This window comes from Fundulus heteroclitus, chromosome 10 (genome assembly GCF_011125445.2).
Source record: "Fundulus heteroclitus isolate FHET01 chromosome 10, MU-UCD_Fhet_4.1, whole genome shotgun sequence".
NCBI lineage: Eukaryota > Metazoa > Chordata > Actinopteri > Cyprinodontiformes > Fundulidae > Fundulus > Fundulus heteroclitus.
The window spans coordinates 5,904,537-5,928,682 of NC_046370.1; the positions used below are offsets into that span (position 1 = coordinate 5,904,537).

At 38.6% G+C, this 24,146-nt stretch overlaps 1 protein-coding gene across 3 annotated transcripts; it reads left to right on the forward strand.

Moving 5' to 3' along the window:
• The first annotated feature begins 545 nt into the window (after positions 1–545).
• Positions 546–23,594, forward strand: LOC105919629 (gap junction gamma-1 protein). Of its 3 annotated transcripts, none has more exons than XR_004931776.1 (3): positions 546–821; positions 4,774–4,845; positions 20,342–20,464. XR_004931776.1 is itself a non-coding variant. In XM_012854991.3 (3 exons), exon 3 carries the CDS (start codon positions 21,212–21,214, stop codon positions 22,577–22,579), a length of 1,368 nt encoding a protein of 455 aa, XP_012710445.2. In that variant the 5' UTR covers positions 556–821; positions 4,774–4,845; positions 21,159–21,211; the 3' UTR covers positions 22,580–23,594. The 3 variants fall into 3 exon arrangements, 2 of the variants coding, with proteins under 2 accessions (XP_012710445.2, XP_035997724.1); XM_012854991.3 differs by lacking the exon at positions 20,342–20,464 and adding an exon at positions 21,159–23,594 and having other exon boundaries at positions 556–821; XM_036141831.1 differs by lacking the exons at positions 546–821; positions 4,774–4,845; positions 20,342–20,464 and adding exons at positions 17,190–17,430; positions 21,159–23,594.
• The last annotated feature ends 552 nt before the right edge of the window (positions 23,595–24,146 follow it).

A 24,146-nucleotide genomic window follows, 5' to 3' on the forward strand; every position in this document is an offset into this window, starting at 1 on the left:
GTCGCTTCTGCCTTGGGCTGGCTCTGCTTCGATGTATTCCAGTTTCACAAACAAAATTATTAGTAAATGGATAATTACGGCAGAGTAGTATTTAAAAATGTTTTTCATTGGCCTTCTGAAACTACTTAAGACTTTGAATTTGACCACAGTAAATTCTAAAACAATAACTTCTGCCTGTGGTCATCAATCCTTACAATGCCTCCCTCAATGATATATATATATATATATATATATATATATATATATATATATATATATATATATATATATATATATGTGTGTGTGTGTGTGTGTGTGTGTATATACACATTTTGTATCTGTATATCTGGAGCGTGTAAGGAACATTATTTCCCTCTGGGATTATTAAAGTATTTCTGATTCAGATTCAGAATAGAATGGGACAAAATTAAGACTATTTCTTATTATATTGTTATTATATTGGTGGATAATACAAAAAAAAAAAAAACTATCAAAGTGTGCTTGACTTTCTCTCTTTCTCTCACTCCCACACACATAAAGACAACCCCCCTCCCTTCATTTCTTGATCCACTCAGAGACTTCCCGCAGTTGGGTCTTCTTCGGCGACATCCACGCTGCCTTCTCTGCAGCTGTCTGCGGGAAGACAGAGGAGGAAATATTATTTTAAAAATAAGGGACAACTTCTTTGTCCTCCGCTTCTGATACTTTTGATGAGCAGCGAAAGCAGGGAGCAAACTCTGCGGGTGTGTTTTCCCTCTTTCTTCTTCTTCGGTCGTTGCTATGCTGGACTCTCTGCTTTCTGCCGGTTGGTAACGTTAAACCCGGGGATGTGCGCGGAAAAGGTGAGCAAAAAAACAAAAAAAAAGTAAAATGTTTTAAATATTTTTCTAGGAAAAATGTATTTAAAGGCTACGCTGCTAAAAGATTATAGGAGAAATCCCGAGTTGTGTTGTTAAAATGTGTCTTAGCTAGGGCAGATTTTAGAACCTGGAAGCTAAAAGGACTAATAAAGTTTTCTGCCAGCAAAACTAAAATTACGTTATTTAAAAAAAAATATATATATCTTCTTTGCAAAATGATAATGTAGCTCCTATAAGTGTATATTCAAGCTTTTGTGAACTATTTCTTATGTCATGCTGCTGTCGTATGTTATGTTTATTTTAAATTAAAGTGATTTCCCTTTTTTGAGGGGGGCTTTCACGTTTCTAGCTAGGCTAATATATTTTCGCATTAGCAAGCTGCTAGCATATGAATCTTGTTTAAAAACTTGAAAATTTGAATTTTGTTATAGTTTCAATTGAATTAAGGGGTTAGCAATAGCAAATTCTTCCATATTAAACTTAACCTCCTGGCTAATTATTTTAAAGGCTTCTTCCATGTGGTGTTTATATGGAACCATAAAGCAAATTTTCCACATGGCTTCAGTCAGATTCAAAGGGCTATTTCACTGCTTATAAGGACTCAATCAAAACCACCGTCATTTGATTTTTTTATTTTTTATTTCATTTATAAAAAAAAAACCCCGAAACAACCATCCTTAATGAAAAGGAGCAAAAGGAAGTATAAACTTATAATGTTTGCCCCTATTCACAAAGATAAAAATAGAAATCACCAACTCAGAGGTCTACGGGTAACACACCTTTGATCAGGTCTAGTTCTGGAAAACACAGAAACTACTACAAAAGCAAATTAACTCATAAGAAACACCAGTAAATGCTTTATTGGGCTATTAAGACCACTTTTATGGGATCAAAACTGAAAACAGCAGTTCTAAGACTGATCAAACTTTGATTGAGTTATTCTACTGTGCTCAGATAATCTGAAAAAACATGGTTTGCAATGTATGAAACCTTTGCGCTATATGTAAAATAATAATTTCAAAACATTACGATGCCATTAAGATCACTATAAATAGAGTCAAGACTGAGAACAGCAGGACCTTGGGCTTATTCTATACTCAACAAACAAATAAAAAAAATACAGCTGATGACGTGTGAAACCTTTGCTTAATTTGTTAAATACAATATAAACATGTAGAGCCTAAAAATTTAACAAAAGGCTGATTTTGGGTGTGAAGATCACGTTAAAATACAGTTTGTTGAGAATGTAATCAACCACCTTTGGCTTTTTACTTATTCTTTTAGATTCCAACCTATATCTTTAATGTCTTTCACATCTATTATATGTGATGGAGCTGTACTAAATAGTCTTATTTGATATATATATATATATATATATATATATATATATATATATATATATATATATATATATATATATATATATATATATATATATATATATATATATGAGTGTCTCATGATCTGTCAGTATAAACACACCTTTTCTGAATTGGACCACAATAAGCCATTCGCTCCATACTGCCGTTCTTAATGGAAGAATGGCCAGAAAAAAGTCATGACCTGCTGTTAAAAATAAAAAGACACATTTTGAGTTTGCCCTAAGAGACGAGGGTGACTCCCGCACTACAAAAATAACACATCTTTAAAGTTGTAGGCATGTTCTGTAAATGCAATGGTGCTAACTCATACAATCCATTTTAATTCCAGGTTGTGAGGCAACAAGCGATAAAAAATGCCGGGGGGGGGGGGGGGGGGTGTTAATATGTTTGCAAGGCACTGTAAGTCAAAAGCTGCTGGACATTGACTGGCTAAGACTGGTCAAACCTGGACTCAATTATTCTAAACTGGTCAAAAAATCTTAAAAAAATATACAGTTTGCAAAGTGAAACATTTGCTCTATTTGTAAATTTAAACAAAATTAAAATAGGTGACAATAACTGTTTTTGATCAAGATAAAATAAGGTTGTATACACCAAGCCTCCATCCTGATGGTGCTTTGATGGTCCTTTTTGTGGATAAAAATAACCCCAGCACTCGGAGTGGTGACCAGATATAAACAGATGTGGCGCCATCTAGCTGCAGTATCGCAGAACTATCATAATGCTGGTTTACTTAATTAATAAATCACTTGTAAATAATGTGGACCGGGCCTGACCCTCTGCAATGCCTCGCAGTAATGCGGCAGCTCGGCGTGATTAAAGACCAAAGTTATTAATTAAATAAACTGATCTACAGCAACTTTAACAGCCTAATATCAGAACGTTTACTCACATCAATCAACTCTGCGTTCACATCTGAGCAATCGGCAGGATTAGCGTCCGCTTCAGTGAACACCAACATTCATACTGTATTCCCAGCGACATTCCAGTCTTTTTCTTCTTGGAATCATATATTTGTGTGATTTTCTTCACTGAATCTTGGACCATTCTTCATTGTTTCGCTGAGAGATGCTAATAGCCGTTAGCCGCTTCCTTGTTTTATCCCCTGCTGCGCATGTGGAGTGTTGTACTTCCTGTTATTAAAAATAAACACGAAAGGCTTTATAACAAACTGAGCAAAAACAAAGCGTAAAATGCCAAAATAACAACTAATGCGCCAGCAGGACATGATGTTCTTTCATAAAAACTTTGTATGCAACCAGAGCGACGTATACATTTAAAAAAGGTCTAATAACGTGGCTATGCACCTTTAAGGCCACCCGCCATCTTTGAAATGGCACAGGAACATGCCAAACTGCAAGTTCCTCTCAGACTGTAGAGTGTAAGATTCGTTTCTGCGGCAGAATCATGTCAGACATTTCTGACAGATATAACAATAAATGGACAGCAAGTCTGAATGCAGACATACAAGAGATGGACTAGACAGACCTAAGAGGAGAAAGAAAGTGATTTCAGTACTTTTTCTTATAACATTAGACAGGATCCTGCTTTAAAACCACAATAACTGGTCTAACAGGCCTGGAGTATTTTGGGGCTGGATCATAACATAAACTTTGATTTAAAAGGATCCCTTTTCAGTACAAAATAGGCCAAGTTTGACCAGGTATTGTTCTTGTAAAGTTCGGCGCCTTCTAGGGTTAACTTGTGTACATTGAATGTGGAAAGCATAGAAAAAGCTTTATTTTTTCACAATGATCCACAGATCACAAACTAATTTTCTCTATATTATTACTGTTTTGTGCCTCAAAATGTGTGGAAATTCCCCCTTTTTCCTTTTAATCATCTGTGAGTAGGGCTGAGCAATATATTGAGATTTTAAACATATGGAGATTTTTATAAAAGAGATATAAGATGAGGCTGTATCGTTTATATCGATACATGACGGTGTATGTTGCATTAGAATTATACTTTTATGTATTCCGGTAGGTTATTTTTCATCCGTTTCTCATATTTATCTACAGCTGTTTGTTAAACAATGTGCCTGTTAGACATTTGAGATAAAGCTTTGATTCAGAGATGCCTTTTTATAATTACAGAAAAACAAATCAAGATCAGCATTCAGCATAAAAATATGGAGATATTATTTTTTTGTCCATATCTATCGCCCAGCCCTTCCCGAAAGCAGTGAAGAAAACCGCTGTTCAGATTTGACCTTTCTAAGTATTTTAAAGTGTGAGCTAGAGTTCATCAGAGGAAACCCAACAGCTAAATGAAATGACGTGAATCAGATGCCAACTTTAGTTTGAAAAACACCTTAATGAAACAGCCGCTAAACGGAAATGACTGCCTAGACTGTGACTGATGGTCGGGACGGAGAGTTTTATTGAGGGCTAAATTAAAGATGGCATGTTATAGGGTACTGGCTTTCAAGATGGGCAAATGTTACAAAATGACTTCAGGAAACCTGACAGAAAGTATTTATTTATTTATTTTTTTACCTTAGAGATAAAATGGTCTATTTTGAAAGTGTTTGACTTCTTTTCTCTGTGCAGGCAGATGGGGTGTGAATTCAAAATTCTGGAGAAGATATCAAGTTGGAGAGGGAAAACATTACACACAGAAAGGTAACGGTTGCAACTCAATTATTACCCAGATTCATTTAATATCCTGAACTTTTGAAGTATTTGTTGTGCATATTTCAAGAAAAATAACTTTTAAAATGAAGGATTTATATATTTGGTGCAAGCTTGTTAGAAATGTTTACCCCAGTTATTTGTAAAAAAAATTCCTGTTGCACTGGCCATGTGTAAAAGTCTTTCAACTTATTGTTTAAATAACATTTTATTGTAACAAAAACTGGTTAGTTCTCAGCTCTGTGGGAGGATAATTGATGGTTTGTGCCGTGAGGTTGGGTGGTAACGAATTTTTAAAACTGTTAAGCCTTCCTCAAATTATACCCCAGTATACTGACCTCCTAGAAAGGTTTGCAACGCTTTCTCGTTGCTGCATAAAATGTTTCAGTGGTTTCTAATGTGTTCTAAACTTTTTACCCAAGAAAAAGACGTCTAACATCACAACAAAGGACAATCATTTGATTGGTAAACAGTTGGTTAAAAGATAATACCTTCACAGAGAGCAACAACACTTCTAAGGCTTTTTCATCAGAAACTGGAATACGGACTTGTTGGTATTATCAGAGGATGCAGCAGTTTTAAACTGCATGTCGAGGTTATGCAGAGAGAAACAGGTGTTACGATTTCACTGTCGTCTTTACAGATCACTAGCTCTGTATCTTTTAAATAACTAAAATAGCTTTCAGCAATACCTTTAAATCCTCTGACCTCTATACCAAGAAACATTGAATCCAAACTTTTGGTATTTAATCTGGATAGCCTCAACTGAGCTTAAGCATCGGACCTGAGTCTTGAACACAACATTTTTAAAGATTGAATGATTAACCAAAACTCTTGATATTTGTTGTAGGTGTGCTGTCTGTGTTTAGTTTAGTTCAGTTACGGTTTAATTATATAACGTCAGTTCACAACATGGCACTTTGCAAGACAAACGGGTGTAACTCATATAGAAGCCAATTTGGCCCAAATTATATTTGAATCAATCTGGTCCTTTTTATTACACTCTTTACCTTTTGCAATAATCGTCACAGCAAAAGAAAGACTGTAATGCCTGCTATTTTTTTTTTTGTGAGACAGCTGTGCAGAGAACAACAATTTTCTGACTTCAAAACAAAGCTCTCAGGTTGTGACGTAGGAGAGCTGCTCTTTCTAAACATGTCGTCTGCACTCTGACAACTAGAACTGCGCTGAACTGTTTTACAAGCTGAATAATCAATTAGTAAGAGAGCAAACTTGCTAACGTTACCCTAGCACTTCTGCAAAGGAGCAAAACAGTGTCTGTTGTGTTGAGTCATATGATAATAATAATAATAATAATAATAATAATAATAATAATAATAATAATAATAATAATAATAATAATAATACATTTTATGTATATTGCACTTTGCATTGGTTTGCTGATGTCAAAATGCTGCAATCAAACCACTTTAAAGAGAAAAAGTAGATTCTCCAGTTTTGGAGCTTTTCAGTTACAGTAAGTTATCCATCCATCCATCCATCCATTTTCTGACCCTCTTAATCCCTCATAGGGTCACGGGGACAGTAAGTTATGTTCCTTTTATTTCTTGTGCACAGTGCAGTGCAGACAGGGGTGAAAAAGAAGGGCAGGAGTCCATTTTTGTGTAAAGTTGAGTGTCATCTGCCTAACCATAGACATATAAAGAGTAGACCCCGCATCGACCGCTTTCCCCTATGGGCACTGACAAGATTTGGGGGCGCCATCTTGGGGTGGTCGACAGCTCTGCTCAGTGTTATGTGTGGAGCAGGCGCAGAATCAGTTTTAATTAACTATAACTCGCTGAATATTGGACTAATTTTTAAAAAAACACTTTGCTAAAAACTTTTATCTATTATAACAAATGGTTCAGTGCATTTAAATATTGTAAATGGGGTTAAAAGTAATAGAATATTTGTATAGGATGTATGTTGATGTATGTATGTTTTAGAATTTTTTATTACTATATATACAAACACATTTATACACACACACACACACAAACAATATATAATATTTATACAACAAATAAGCAAATAAATAAAAATGAACTAAATAATCTACATTCTAAAACATAAGAAAAAATGAGAAATTGCTCCTACAGCAAGCTTGAATTTTGTTGGTGGACAAAAATGAAGAAAAATAACATTCTAATCAAAAATATCTGATCATCTTAATTGAGAAAATGTATCCCTCGAGCCCTGATGTCAATAGTCCGTCGATTCAAACAAAAATACACTGCACAGTACTGAGGCATCCTTCGTCTGTTCACCTTAAACCAGCAGGTTAGGGTAGCAGGTCGACCGCCCAAAGATGGCGGCCGTAATTTCTGCGCCGCCACAGTTAATGCGGGTTCTACTCTTATATAATGTCTATGTTCCTAACAATGTATGATACTCCATAGCAATTGATGATATGGTCTAGGGCAGGGGTTCCTAGAGACTGGTGATCCCGTTTTTGCAGTTTTTTTTTTTTCTTTTTTGGGGTGGGAGAATAAAGTACTAATATTACAAGAATAAAGTTGTAAAATTATGAGAATACAGCTGTATTTTATAAGAACTGCACAAATATATGCAGAAAATGCTAAATCTTTTTAGCATATCAGCATTAAATCATATCGCGACCCCAAAGAGGTGTCTTGTGACCCCCTGGGGGCCCTGACCCCCACTGTGGGAACCCTTGGTCTAGGGGAGGGGTCTCCTGCCTCGAGGTCTGGTGTCCTACAGCTTTTTGATTGGTCCCTGGTCCATCACACCTGAATGGTTGACTTAGCTCCTCAGTGTGCAATCAAGTTTTCCAGAATCCTGCTGTAACCTGATTATTTGACTCAGATGTGTTGGACCAGGGGCACAAAAGCTGCAAGACAATAGTATAAATGTACAAGACACCAGACCTTGAGGACTGGAATTGAAGATCCCGGGAATGTTGATGGTGAAAAGGTTGGGACCTAGGATTTATCCTTGAGGAACTCCACACATGATAGTGGAGATGTATTTTTCCGGATGGCGAGAGAGGATATGAAGAAAGGGGAAATAATAAATGTATTGGAAATGTATCAGCAGACTTAAAGGGATCCATGATTAGTTAAACTTGTTGGCCTAAATATGTTGTAATTTTCCTATTAACTTAAAAATTGCTATTTGTCATACATAAAAACTCATAATTACTTCAAAAATTGTGTATCTTTGTTATATTTTTCCATTTTCTTCCATGGAAGTGGCCTTTTATTCATCTGCGCAATGCATGCTGGGTTGATGACGCATTTAGGTCCTCCTGGACTGGAACCGGGCCTCAATCCGAATACCCTTACAGAGTAAGGACTCTTTAGCCAAAGCGGAAGTGCGTCAGCGTTCGCCATGATCAGTGCTGTCCGAATAGTGCCGTCAGTAAGGAAGGAGGTAGGAAAAGTAGCCTGTATGCTCCCTCGAAGTCGGAGTTAAACTCTGTCCAAAGCTCCTTTCCTTTCTACGATAGAGTTCTTACTGTTGACCCCATGAAAGGTCAAGGAACAGGAGCTAGGAGTAGGGGACCTACTATACATCATTTAATCAGAATGCGTTGCAGCATAAACCACATGGCGACGGCCGTGTCCCAATATTTTATGTAATAATATGAAAAATAAACATCTTACAGTATTGTTACTGTATTGTTTTTATATCATACATAGATATTTCTCAAATAAAGTATTATTACAACTAATCATGGGTAAAAAGTTTTGATTTGACCTCTCTGTTACTTACACTAAATAGTGTTTATTAAATTATTCATGTAGGTTTCCTGGGCCATGTATAAAAATCTTCTGAAGAGATTCTGATATCATAACTTGGCTCATTCAGATATTGTCATTAGAGCACAAAACCTTCTTGGTGTGTTTCTTGTATTTGTTTCTGGCTCCTACAAGCATCACAACCATTCTCCTACCACTTCTGTCATCTGTGTGGCAAGTGTTTCTTTTATTTAGCATGCTAACGATACAGCAGTATGTATCACGACTGGTTTAGTCCAATCGAGCACCGTTATCAGAAGTCATTAGCTTCCTTTTTTTTTTTTTAGCAGATCATCTTAATGCAGCCTTGGGAGAGTCTAATTCATGGGGAATTTCCACCAGTATACAGCTTGAAACAGCAGCATCAGCAAGTTAAAAACTTTTTTAAAGTTGACTTTTGTGTAAATAGTTGGCGAGTGTTTCATCCTCAAATAGCCTTTGGGTGGAGCATCACTTTTAGGGCTTTGAAAGCAACCACAAACCCTCGTGTTCACAGCTTAAAGCCCACTTAACTGGGCTTGTACAAAGCTGGCTCTTTTATTGGCTCTGTAGGAAACAGGAGGTTGTTGGTCTCAGGATGGGAGACATCTGGAGACGGTGTGCCACAACACTCCCAAGTCTTCAAGTTGGGAGATGTAGGCTTCTTTCATGAACTTATATATTTAAAAAAAAACTTATTTCAACAGGTGAACTTTACAGGACCTTTCAAAAATATTAAGAACCCTCACACTTTCTTTTTTACATTACAGCCAACAGCCAACTTCAGTATCTTTATTTCACAAATACAGTTGTGAAAGCTGTGGCTTTCATTTTTCTTAATTTGGCTTCATTCAAATAAGTCTTTTGTGGTTCTGGAGCTACCAGTTTTGCACTTGCAATAGTAAATAATAACTCCATTCCTCTTTGCAAACAGCTCAAGCCTAGTCAGATGTGTGGCAGATGTTGAATATCAATTTTTAGTTTTGCTGCACATTTCTTAAATTGATTTAGGTCTGGACTGTGGCTTGGCCATTACAACACATGAATGAGTCTTTGTCCTGCAGGATGGTGAACTTTACACCACTTTTTTACAGCCTGTGGAAGGTTTCCCCCAATAATTTCCCTGCATTTACCTTCATCCATATTCCAACTTCCCTGTCGCTGCTGATGCTGTCACCACTGTGGTGGTGGTGGTTTGTTCATGGTGATCGGGAGCATCAGTGTCATGATCTCACTTTATTTCGGTAATTATATTCTCCTCCCTTGTTCCCTGTGTGTCCTATCAGCTATTTCTCTCATTTCCTCAGTTGAACTCCAGTTACTTGCCCTTCCCTCACGGCTTCACCCAAGTTCTAATCAACCACCAGGGGCCTCATACATATAAGAATGTGCAGCTTTCATACTAAAAGTTGGCAGTAGTGACAATTTTTTAAACTTGAGCCGCGCAAAAATATTCAGATGTGTAAAACCGTATGTACAGGCGTTACCGCACACCTTTCCTTATACATTTACAGGAATTTTAGCTGGAGGGGCCGCTTGGAGTGGCCCATCCGCGCCTGCAAATAAATATGCAAAGTAATATAAATAGCCTGAAGGCTCCCACCACATGTCCAAATAACAATGGAAGGGAAAAAAGAGGAGATTCACACAATGTAAAATGGAGGTATTAGTATTGGAGGTGGAGGCAAAATACCAAATTTTACTTGCCATTCGGTCCTCTGGAATCGGTAATAAAATTAAACAGATGGAGCGGCAGAAGGTGGCGGATGCTGTAAACTTCATGGTTAACAGAAAAAAATGTGGTCCAACATCCAGGTGGACGTCAACGAGAGGGTTTGTTTTCAACAGTACTATTCCGTAGTATAAAGCAATTGTGTATTGTATACACAACAGGGCAGTCAAAAGTAGCCGGTCACCGGCGGTAAATCGCCGTCTATAGCAGCTTTTGCCGCCGCCTACTTTTCCCCGATTATATAATGGAGCGTTCTGGTTGAGCACGCAGGAACCAATCCGAGCTCAACTCGCACGACGCTCGCGGAGAAACAGCCAAGCGAGTGCCCAGCACAGCTGGTGTTGAGCATGGAATGAGCAGGTGGAGCGCGCGAGCATAGAAGGAACCAAGGGCACGCGAGACCGGTTTTGAGCACATGCGTTTTGTATCACTGCGCGCTCGGAAGTTAGTAAATTATCATATATTCACCTAATCTGATCTGTTTTATATGGTGCTAGTAATTCAAATTCAACTAATTTTATGCAAATTTGTTCAAAACCTTGTTAAAGGCATACTATGCAACATTTTTCAGTTAATTAATGTGCTCCATACCGTTTTGGATGATTAAATGAGTCATTTCAGGTCGAACAAAGGTTTTCTCGGCCGCCCTGGGGGTCTGTGGGGGAAATACCGCACTTGCACTTGCAAGAGCTCACGGCCCGCACCCACAGAAGTCTCGCTTTACGGCGAGAACTCCATGTGTTTTTGCCCTGCCATTCACTATATGCACGCGCGAAAGCTACAACAAAGAACCGCGTGTTAACGTCAAATAAACATGCAAGCATATCGAGTTTTATTATTATTATTATTATTATTATTATTATATTTTATTTATTTTTTTAATTTTTTTATGTTGGCGAGACGCTACCGCGGCGAGGCGGCTGCGGCTTGGTGTGGCGGCGGCGGTAGCGTCTCGCCAACATAAAAAAAAAAATAATAATAATAATAATAAAACGGCCGCGGCTTGGCGAGGCGGCGATGCCTGCCACCTCGCCAAGATAGCGCTGCGAGAAGCTTGATGTTCATACCTTCACTGTGTTAGTCATTGTTTGTACTGCCGTTTTTTCCACTTTTCGTTGCGTTCGCCTGTCTGCTAAGCTCAAAACAACCGCGCCTGGCTTGACAGGGAAACCAGAACAGCTGAGCATCTTTACGACAGTGCACTTTTACTTTCGCCCTCTGGGGGGAGCCTCGCTGGAAAATCAACCCCGGTTGCATAGTATACCTTTAAAACATGATGAAAAAATGTTTTAAGAATAATAATAAAAAAACAAAGGTTGTTTTTGAAGAATTAATCATTCACTTTTTTTTGCTTTTTATTCAATTTAAAACATGCACTCTGATTCTATTCTTTAAATAATCACCTGTCTTGAAAGCTTCCAAAATACATCAGGGAGACTATTTTTCAAAATTCTCGGGCACCGGCATAAGTGCACCCTCCTACATGATAGTGTGTGGCCTGCTACTGTAAAAAAGTTTGACTGCCCTGCACAATGTCCCATACTGCAGATATGCACGGCACGGGGATGACTGTAACATGCCTGTCAGGCAGCTCCCTCTTAAATGCTCCGGTTTCAAGGAATTCCCGCATAAATGATAAATCGCTTGTGTAGCACTTTATCAAGTCCAACGATACTACAGTCAGTCATTCACCCATTCACACCCTGACGGTGGTGAGCTGTGTTAGTAGCCACAGCTGCCCTGGGGCAGACTGACAGAAGCGAGGCTGCCATACCGGGACCCTCTGACCACCGCCAGCAGGCAATGTGGGTGAAGTGTCTTTCCCAACGACTGAGACAGTCAGAGTTGGGGGTTGAACAGGACAAACTCCCTAACTCTTGCGCCACCGTCGCCCACAGCATTGAGAGAACTTGAACGCCAATGCACGGTTCCTACTAGTGTCCCTCTGTAATGCAGGAGCCAGTTCCTTGCAGAGCACTAAGATGATTTTCCTGGGTAATATTAAGCCACTCATCATCATTGGCAGCAGGTCAGAGTAGGACCTCTGAAAACACACTCCCTCCACATTTTACATGTCCTCCAGCAGTGCCAAACAATTACATGCAACTTTGCACAGCTGCTTGTGGATATATACGCTGCAAAAACTGATCTAAAAATAAGTAAAATGTTCTTAAAATGTGTGTTTTTGTCCTAGATTTGAGCAGGTAAATAATCTTATCTGCCAATGGAATGAGTATTGAGTAATGAGCACTTGAAATAAGATGATGGAGATGAGTTGTTCAGATTTTAAGTGCAAAAATCTCATTGCATTGGCAGATCATCTTATTTACCTGCTGAAATCAAGGACAGATACACTCATTTTAAGGAAATATTACTTATTTTTAGTTCCATTTTTGCAGTGCAGTGATTGTCTGCATCATGTCCACCTTAAGGAATCATCACACCAGACCTGTTTAGACTTAGTCTGTTGACCCAACACTGTTTTTCCAGTCAGAATGACAGGGTCCCTTTGACAATTTACATGCATTTTATGCATGTAAATTTTGTTACTTCTGATTGAGGTAGAGCTGGAGATTTAGTACTTAGTAAATACAATACTTAGTAAATACAAACGGTAACTCCTCTAGAGTTACCGTTTGTATTTACCAGTTATGATTTCTTTTTTTGTTTTTGTCAACACATTTTATTGAAGGTTTTAGATTTTACAATTTACAATAAAACAACATTCCCCCCACCAACTCGAACTACCAGAGTGCATAGACATGTCACAGTATGAGTCTAGCTTACAAATATAAAACAGAAATACACAGCAAATACAATCATCCATGAAACAATACTACTAATAATAATAATAATAATAATAATACATAAAAAATAACGGACAAAACCTTGAATTAACCAGTTTGTTTGTCAGCAGAGAGGGAAGTTAAAGCTTTGAAATATTGCATTAAGGGGTTCCATTGTTGGTAAAACTTTCCTGTTGATCCCCTTGTTGCATATTTAATCTTTTCCAATTGTAGAAATTACATTTCATCGTGTTGCCCAGTTATAACTGTTGGACGAAAATTGTCTACACTGGATTTTATGCACGGAATATCAGAATAAAAGAAGTGGGATACAAATACACACGTTTAGGATTGCACATGGGTTAGGGGTTTTGTCTTTTATCTTTCATCTCAGATAGCTTAATGGATGGTTTGCGAACAAACTTGTGCCTCATTGTTTTTCTGCACTGGATTGTAGATTTCACATAACCTGATCCAAATTTGAAAGGATCATAATTTTCTCTTTCACAAACTCACCAAATTGTTACGATGTGACGACATAACTTTGAAAGTAGTTAAAAAAGACATGTGAAAAGTGCAATGAAACCTTTCCAAATGAAACAAACTGTTTGCGCTCAGCTCTTAAAGACTTTGTTTTATAAATTCTTACTGAAGTTGCACTTTTTGTTTGGTTAGGATACAGTTTCTAAATCTTATTAAAACTGAACGGCTTGAAAAATATGATCCAAACACAATATAAAGATATCTACGCAGTTCCTGGACAGACTAAATTCAGAATGTCTGCATTCCTGTATAGGCTCCAGGTACACAACAAAATATATTTAGGGGCTAAAAAAGTGAATTTTGCATATGTCCTATTTAAGAAAAAAAGAGTAGATTTACATAAGTTGTGTCGCTTATTCAATATACTAACACAATTTGTACCTAGTATTCTGATTTATCCCCTAAAAATATATCTCATTCCTCACAATTCTAGGAGGATATTTACTAATTTGCAAAAGAAGAAGGTGAGCAGTGTGGAGGATGGTAGCAGCTTCTTGCTGTAAGTAGGATTCGTGTTTGGGCTGGAAGTAGCTGTGCCACTGGCCCTCCACATGCTACATTACACAACGTGTCCAGATGTGCTCTTTTAAAAGTCACGTGGCTCTTAATGAAAGAGTGAGAATGGTTGTTTTACTTTTATTTGAATCAGAAGCAGATATCAGGAAACGTGTTAGTTATTTCATTGGTGACTGCCTACTTTCGATTATTAGACAAAACTGGGCATTGTGCTGATAAAGATGTTTGGAGTCCATTCAAGATTCAGTATATATCGTTAAAGGATTTTATAATGCTGGAACAAAAGCATTGATCAGTTTAGCCTTTTATCTAATTAAGTATATTTTTCAAATCTAAACTCTTAGTAGCTGTTTTTTTATTATTATTATGAGTAATCCTTAATAGTCACGGGGCTATCAATTATTTTTTTATTTACAGAAATAAAATAAAAACAACAAAAATCTTTTTTGTTATTGTGCTGAAATCAGATTGATGATAAAAATTAGTTTTTTACAGCTTCATACCTCATTAGCCTAAGAATAATTGTACATTTATTCTTTTATTACCTCCCTTCTGTCCCTTTAAAACTCTACCTAAGATAAAAGAGTTAGAGTTCAGCTGGAACAGATGGGTGTCTTCACATTAAATAGAGGTGTTAAATGGTTATGTAATGTGTTATGTGTGGGGTTCATTTGAGTACAGAAGGTATCCGTAGACAAATGACGGCGCTTTTTTCAGAAGTGCAACTAGTAGATGACTATATACTGAATTTTAAAATGCTACTTGAAACACTTTGTCAATCAATGAATGTGCAAAGTCAAGGGATGACTTTAATTTAATCTAATGTTTCATGTACGCTGCGTCCTCCACAGTCTGTTAAAGATGTGTCAAATACCTTCAAATTTGTTTAGATTTTACTGCAGCAACACAACCTCAAAGAATATTTGTAAAAAATCCCACCTTTAAGTAAACTTTTTGTTAAATTTCTCTAAATTAGATTTTTATCTTGCTCTCAAACATTCGTGTCATACTGTTAGCTTAGCAGCGTTTCGTTTTTCTTGTTTGTCTGCCAGGGAAAGTTTCTCTGAACAATGCATATGTGTTTATCTTGTCTATAAAGAGAGTCGCGTGTTTTTCTTCTAGCTGTTCTCCACATGTTAGCAGACTTTTAAGACTTCGGGAGCAGCTCGTTATTCGGGTATGTGAGCAGCTGCAGGAAGAAGAGTTTGTCTTTACGCACCTAACAGTGCGGATGGGTTGGTTCGTATAGATTTTGACGCAAATCTGTTTCTTTTAATAATGAACTTTTTGTTATTGATTATAACCAGCCAATGGTTATTTGGAGAACCCTTTTATATATTATATTTAGTATCATTGTTACTGGTGTCTGCGATAGACTGGCGACCTGTCCAGGGTGTACCCCGCCTTTCGCCCATTTACAGATGGAGATAGGCACCAGCAACCCTCGTTACCCCACAGGAGATAGATGTGTTGAAAAATGGATGGACGGATGGATGGATGGATGTTACTGGTGTATAAAGAAACACACAGGCACACCGATGGCGCAGGGCTAGCGAGCACAACCCATAAACAGAGGCCTTAGCCCTCAAGGCGGCCATCCAGTCCGTGGACCTTTGCCACATATCTTGGCCCTTTCTCTCAACTCCCTGCCTACCAGCCTACTTTCATTAAAAGGCCACTAGTTCCACAAAAATTTTAAATCAATAAAGATATACCCAGAGATGACCGTTAAAGCTCCAGTAGGTAACTTTTGTAACAAAAATGTATATAACTGCCATTGTGTCCTGACAGTAAAATATGAGACAGATAATCTGTGAAAAAATATCCAGCTCCTCTGGCTCCTCCCAGTGGTCCTATTGCAGAAATGCACCGCTCCCGGTCAGAAACAGCCAATCAGAGCCAGACTTTTCTCCTGGGAAACTTCTTGAGTGGTGCCTGCTCTGCTCTCAAAATTCCTTACTGCAGCTTTAAGGGTAATTACAGTACATCCAACTGGCCAGATATAAAATCAATATGTGTAAGGGTGAATTCTGTCACTATATATATAATATCGTACCAAATAACGCACCCAAGCCATAATTTCTGATGACGATTTTACACATATTTATATTGTTATGTGGACTGTAAATTAATATACTGTCCAGCTTTGGTCAGAGCAAAAATGAAACACGTGAAACTCTGAAAAAAGTATGCTTGAGGAGGACCGAAGTTTATCTTTGTAGCACCCTCAATTCAGAAAAACGGTTAATAAATCTTTAAAGCTCACACAGAGACTTGCTTCAAAGGGCAGTATCTTGGGGCAACCAAGTTTCCATAGAAGCCGTTTATTTGAATGCTTTTGCACTCCTGTTTTTCAGGGTGCCAATAATTATTGTGAGTTCTATAAAAATTTGTATTAGTCAACTTCAGCAGGTAAAAATAGCTGGAGGAGTTAGGGTTAGGGTTAATGCACATTTTGCACAAATATAAGTATGACTGTAAAGATATCTTGTCTTTTCATAATCACAAATAAAGATGTGAAGAAATGTAATGAATGGTCACCCAGATGTGAGTCTATTTGATATTTCAGTGATGACCAACGCTGAAAGGTAAATAAGATGTGTATCTGGGAAAATAGTTTCCTCTTTACAATATTTTGACAGTATATTTCCTAAACATGTATTCAGCATTGCATGCTGCTCTCTTCTTGGAAGCCCAGTGAGTGCATTGGGAAAAAATAAAATCCCAATATTTCAAAAATTTAATCTTAAAAAATTGTAAATTTGAATCAAGAGCCCAGCCCTATGTAAAACACATTGTGTGTACATGTTCGGGGGTGGGGGGTCTACAAAGACAGGAAATACAGGGTTCCTTTTTTCCCTGTGAGAGTTGTGAAATTCCTGTGGTTATTTTTACTTGCAGCCCTTTTCCCCTGAGTGTTTTGTGTGGGATCCAGTTTAACTAAGGACTGGTGTTGGTAGGAGCTGTAGGATGCTGGTCAGTGTTTCCAGACTATAAGACGTCCATCTTTTCTTGTCACTTCTTCTCTTGGTGGCCTTATGTTTATATTTGAATTCTATGTAAGCAGGGGGGCATGATCTTAGTGGACTTCCTGTGTTCTGATCCGCTACAGGACATCCTCTTTGTCATGTTACTGGGCAGCTCATGTGGGAAAAAATTAGGAATGGCTCGGTTCAATAGGAGGATGAGAATTGTTTTGTTTTCTCCTGGGGAAAGTTTTTTTCCTTAGATTTGCTTCTCTTCATGAACAAACAACGTAAGTGTTGGTATTTCTTTGTTTCAGTGCAAATAATAATCTAAGTTCTTTGCCATTAGAAAAGGCAGACTGCGTGGATGAACAGTTTTCTCAGGGCTTTACCACACTACTGGGTTTCATTATGTAGAAACCCGCCATTCCTGACTTCTGAAGACTTGAGTGGACTTTGTTAAGTAGTTTGAGAGGAGGTGTGGTTTAATTTGTCTGGTTTGTGAATATTCTTTAATTCTTTATGTGTTTACTCCATATTGAGCTCCAGTGCACAAATATTAGCCTTGTCTGAGGAAGATTTGTTTAAATTCTCACCAGATGGATTTCTACAGCAATGGCAAATATATCTGTTAAACAAGGTTAATAAACATCCTTATAAAACATGGGCTGGAGGTAAATAAAAATATCACGGGAGTTTTTATAAAAAGATTATACATAAAATGGAATCTTTTTGTTATCATCAAATTTGGATAAAAACACTGTTTTACTATAGTTTTAGAAAGGCCTGTCTCATTTGCTATCAGAAACAAACTTCTCGGTTGAATCAAGTCACATTCGATAAATTGGAGTGATATTGAGAGGTTCATTTATTTCAGTAACTCACTTCAGTGAAGCACATTATATAGATTTATTACTCATCAACTGATGTTTTCAAGATGCCTTCTCTTAATCAGGATTTTGCATTTACAGCCAAAGAAAACACAACTTTTCAGATTATAATATTACAGCCATCCTGCGCTGTTAGTTAACACCCGCCACTGGCCAAATGTGGGTACATTTATAAAGTGGTGGGTGAGATTAAGGGAAGCACCAGCAAAACTGGCGGGATTGCATCTGCATTAAATCGGACTGATTGCAAAGACATCAAAATGCTAAATTTATAACAGCACAGTGCAAGTGCACCACGGCCATCTTTGATTTGGGCTGTCCACCCCACTCTGGCATAGGGCTGCTCAATTAATCGCATTTGTAATATAATCGCAATTTTAAAAAACGCATTTTCCAAATCGCAGAGGTCTGCAATTTTTGGCTATGTAACAATTAATGGATCAGACGCGTCCTTTAGGTGTTGGTAAAATGTTTAAAGTGGGTTTGCTTCCACATGGAAGGTAAGAGAGTTACAGGAGTCAGATAATCTAATTTTATTATTTGTTTTAGATTTTATATAATCAATATTTTTTTCCAGAAACCAGTCAGACTTTTTAATACATAGACTTGTTTGCTGGTTGCACTTTGCACTATATGTTCAACAAGGATTGACGTCCAACTCAACAAGCTATCCTCTTGAATAATATTAAGATTGATAAAAAACAGTTACATATCTTGTTTTAAATACTCCTTGCTTACAAACAACTTTATCTACAGGCATTTCTGTTGCTTGTGGGTAATGCAGTGAAAAGTATATTGCAATTTAGATTTTTGTTAAAGTCATACAGCCCTACTCTGGCAAATGAGACACTTAGTATGTGTTGTCTTTATATTTGTTAAAATCCCCTTCCTCAGTTGCACACTTCTTTGATTTTTTTTTTAATTTATTATGCCATATCCGTCCATCAATCCATCCATCCATTGTTTTCCACTTATCTGAGATCGGGTCGTGGGGCACCAGGTCCAGGAAGGAAACCCTTTCCCCAGCAACATCCTCCTGCTCATTCTGGGGGATCCCACGGTGTTCCCAGGCCAGATGCTATATATAATCCCTCCAGTGAGTTCTGGGTCGTCTCTGGGGTCTCCTCCCAGTGGGATGCACCCAGAAAACACCCAAAAGGAGGCAGCAAGGGAACGTCCTGATCAGGTGCCCAAACCACATTGACTGACTCCTCTCGATGCGGAGAAGCAGCAGCTCTACTTTGAGCTTCTCCGGGCTAACAGAGCTGGTCATGATCCGGACCCCATGACCATAGGTGAGGGTTAAAACATAGACAGACCTGTAAATGGAGAATTCACTTTTTGGCTCAGCTCTTTCTTCACCACAACAGACCGGAGCAGCGCCCGCAATACAGCAGATGAAGCCCCTATCTGTCTTTCTATCTCTCGTTCCATCACTGCTGAACTAGACACCAGGATACTTAAACTGCTCCGCTTGAGGCAGAGACTGACCCCAATTATGCCATCTTTAACAACTAATAGCTAAAAAAATGTTTCCAAATTTGCCCTCACTGCTTAGTCATCTATTCTTGTTTATTTATTTATTTATTTATTTATTTATGTTTTTTACCCTTGTCTGTATCTGCATAATCCTTCCCTTTGTGTTTTATTTTGCTTCTGGGACAAGTGTGAATTTCTCCGATGAGGGACATTAAAAGTTACTTCTGTTGTTTTATTTTATGAATAACTGGAATTAGTTTCTTTGGCACTTAAAAGGTCCTGTATGCCTTTATCTACTTTTAATTAAAAATCCCTTGAATTTAGATATGATGTGACACAGAGGCCCAATTCTCTTATCTACCCTTCAATATTGGAAAGACAAGCGTACATGCCATTCCTGACATCCTTCCCTTACAAATATAGATATGTTAAGATCACTAAAGGCTACTGGGATTTGAGTGTAGCTGGAACCTCATGCTTTGTTGACACTAACACTGAGCTTTTCAGGAACAGAAACTCAAGGTTGTTCTGACGTAAAGCGAAGGACAAATATGAGGAAAAACAACCTTATGCCCACTAATAAGTATGATGGAGGATCTGTGATGCTTTGGGCCCGTTTCACGTCCAGCATTTTTGGAAATCTTGTCCATGGCGTCATGAGCTCTTTGAAATAACGACATTTTAAATAAAAACCTGGTGGCCTATGTCATAAAACAGAAAATGTGCTGTCGCTGGGTCTTTCAGCAGGATAACGGTTTAAAATATATGTTCAAATCAACAAAGTAATAGTTTAAAATTCACAAAACCTACTTCCTTCTTTGGCCATCCCGAGACCTAAATCCTAAAGGAAACCTCCCAGCTAAGCTGAAGAGAAGTGTTCACAAGAGGAGTGATCTAGTGTGAAGATCTCAGTATGAACCAAGCTTGTGAAGAGTTACTGAAGAAGACTTTAAGTGCCGTCCCAAAGGTTTGTTGTCCAAAGTATTGACAACAGAGGGCAAAAAGTCATTGTTTGATAAATAACTGTTGCTTTACTAGTGTTTGTTCTGAAACGTGATTGAGTTTAAATTGCTTTACATATTATCTGCTGTAGTTTAATTCCTTCTTATTCTTAACTTTTGATCCGGTCATGGCTGTTTATGTAACAGCCTTTTCTTCGGGTTTGGTTCATGACATCTCCTCTTCATTTTTATTCAGTTATAATAGGGCTGGGCGATATAGAAAAAAAGCTTATTGATCGATATCGATAATTATTGAAAATATTTAAAACCATATTTTATGTGTAGCTCTGCCTGGACATTTTATGATATTGCTAAATGATTTGATTTAAATAAAGAACACAAACACAGAATTCCAATTAAATCTTTATTTAACCAACTTTTTTAACCATAACAGAATTTTTTTTAAGAAAAATAACTTAAGAGACCTGAGTTATGTTATTAAATAATGACAAAGAATAAACTAAAGTGACCAGAAAAGTGACCAAAATAAATATACGTCTATCGATCGATATATATTGTTATTGAATTATCGCCCAGCCCTAAGTTGTAATACAGATAACAACTTAGGAAGACGTTAACTAGAACTTTTAATGAGTCAAATAATAAATTTTTGTGAGAACTCTAAGCTAGTGTTTTTTCCGTCCACAGGTGAGTAGCAGAAGGTGTATGCTGCCTTTTGCTGTGGTTTGCCTGCCACTACCATGAGCTGGAGCTTCCTGACGCGCCTGTTGGAGGAGATTCACAATCACTCCACGTTTGTGGGCAAGATCTGGCTCACCGTCCTCCTCGTCTTCCGCATAGTCCTGACAGTCGTCGGAGGCGAGTCGATCTACTACGATGAGCAGAGCAAATTCGTCTGTAACTCAGCCCAGCCGGGCTGCGAGAACGTCTGCTACGACGCCTTCGCTCCTCTCTCGCACATCCGCTTCTGGGTCTTCCAAACCATCCTGGTGGCCACGCCGTCCCTCATGTACCTGGGCTACGCCGTCAACAAAATCGCCCGGGCGGAAGAGCAGGCGGCTGTGCGGGGATCATCGCCGACTAAACTCAAGAAGCCTTATCTGGCAAGCAGAAAGCAGCACAGGGGCGTCGAAGAGGCCGAGGACGACGACGAGGAAGACCCGATGATCTACGAGGTGACGGAGGCGGAGGACGACGGGGGCGCGAAGGGAGACGGCAGTGCGAATCAAGCGAAAGCAAAGGTCCGCCACGACGGCCGTCGGCGAATAAAAGAGGACGGGCTGATGCGCATTTATGTCTTCCAGCTGTTGGCCCGTTCCATCCTGGAGGTGGCCTTCCTCTGCGGGCAGTACCTGCTGTACGGGTTCGCTGTGCCTCCCAGGTACGTGTGCTCGGACCTGCCCTGCCCGCACAGCGTGGACTGCTTCATATCACGGCCCACCGAGAAAACCATCTTCCTCCTCATCATGTACGCCGTTTCCGCGCTCTGCCTGGCTCTCAACGTTTGGGAGATGCTTCACCTGGGCGTCGGCACCATCTGTGAGATCGTACGCTCCCGCCAGCTGCAGCTCCAGCTGCACGGCGACGACCTGTACGCGCTGACAAAGAGGAACAAAGCAGCTAACGAGGCAGGATTAAGCGACGATTACAGCAGCTCCCCTTTCACCTGGAACGAGCCGTCGGCGCCCCCCGGGTACAACATCGCCGTCAAACCCGCGCCGACGTCAAGAGGGAATCACGTCCCGCCTCTTCCCATCACCGACCTCACCGACGCCAAGATCACGTGCCGACAAAACCACGCCAACATCGCCCAGGAGGAGCGTCAGCACTACATCAATAACGAGGAAAACCTGTGCAGGGCTGGTGGGGGAGACGGCCCCAGAAGGGCTCCCAACGACGTGGGCCAGGCTCAGAAGAAGCTGAACGCCAACAACCAGACCTACGGCCAGCTGCAGGGCAACAGCAACAACAACAGTAAGCCCAGCCGTGAACGTAAGCACCGGCAGAGCTCCCGGAAAACCGCCGGCAAGGCGGGGTCCAACGGGGGCAGCAGCGGCACGAGCAGCAGCAGCAGATGTGGAGAGATAAAGGGTTGTGAGTGGATCTGAACTTAGACAGACTGGAGCTACGTTATTTAACATTCAGTAAAAGTTTCCATAGAAACATGAATAAAGTGTCAACAGTGTCATTACTGGTGTGAGCATTTGCTTATCAAAGTAAATGTGTTGGGTGAAACGAGGATCTTCAGGGACAAAGAAATGATTCAAGGGCTTAGTTTAATTAGTAGTAGCTAGTTCTTTACGGCATTTGTCTTTTTACGTTGTTATTTACATTTGACACTGAGCAGTTCTAGAGAGGATTAGCTAAACCCCACTGCGTAAATGTAAACATCAATATGCAGAAAAGTGTTAAAATAGCAAGATGTGGGGTCTAAAATAATGTGTTAAATCAGTTAGCTGAGAAACACAGAAGTTATCCTCAGTAGATGTTTTTATTCTGGTATATTTTCTGCCATTGTCTTGTTTTATATGCGTTATCTCTGGAAGCAGAGGCCTCTACTTCAAGTGCCTTCATTGAAGAGCCAAAGAACTGCTTAACAGTGACTCAGTTAGTGTTTTTCTATAAACTATTCTCACTAACGCGGACCTGACCAGCTGTCCAGTACTTGTGATTCTTGACTAAAATTGTTGTTTCTAGGTTCGCAAAGCAGTTCGTTTTTCCACTGAGCCAGCTTTATGTGGACTGTTTCCTTAATCCAGAAAGACTTATTTAGGTTTTTACAATGTTTTATAATGTTCTGGTTTTTATTATTGTTTGAGACTGAGGGAGAGAAGAAAAAAAAGCTGTTTATGTTTTTCCATGTTTTCCATTTGATCACCACTACTTTGATGTTTACATTTTACATGTTTTAATATATATATATATGTTGTAGGTTATTGTGCAGATTCATCCTACTTTTGTTCAACTATTATGCAACACATGCGGCACCCAACCTCATGTTTAACCTTGCCTGGTATAAATCAGATTGATTTTCAAACCGGAATGATGATTTTGGGTTGTTGAAAGATATTTTTCCTTTTTACAAACAACTGCATGTTTTCAATAAAGATTCTGTATTTTCTGTTTCAGGGTTTTCTTTCAGGAGATAATATGTGTATGTATGTGTGTATATATATATATATATATTTCTGCATTACAGTTCGCTATTGAATCATAAACCATAGAATAAAAACCAGTTTACACAGATATTTATAGAAACAGCGCCATCTGCTGGTAAACACTGGAAACGTTCTAGTTTTAGTTCCTGTACTGAATATTTGACGCTGATCTACAAAGACTGGGAATTGCAGTAAGTTTTACCAAAAAAGTACATACCTAATGGCGGGATGTTAAATGTATTGCTTTGTTCCTTGATGTGTATTTTACTTGGGGTCGTTTTATAAGATGTGTTTTATTTTATTAGCTGTAATATAACTGCTCATATCCATAATTCTCAGCTATAACAATAGTTTTAAGCCTGGACGTTGAATTTAAATACTTATTTTTACTGGCATATTTAATAATGAAAAACCCTGGAGTAGGCTGATCGAAAACCAACAGACTAAGAAAATCAGCTGTGAACATTTAATCCATGATTAATTTATGCAAGTTATTATTTTAATAGTAGATTTGTTT

What these genes read in the sequence shown, in the direction of transcription:
- LOC105919629 (XM_012854991.3), top strand. Translation starts at nt 21,212, where the DNA reads ATGAGCTGGAGCTTCCTGACGCGCCTGTTGGAGGAGATTCACAATCAC.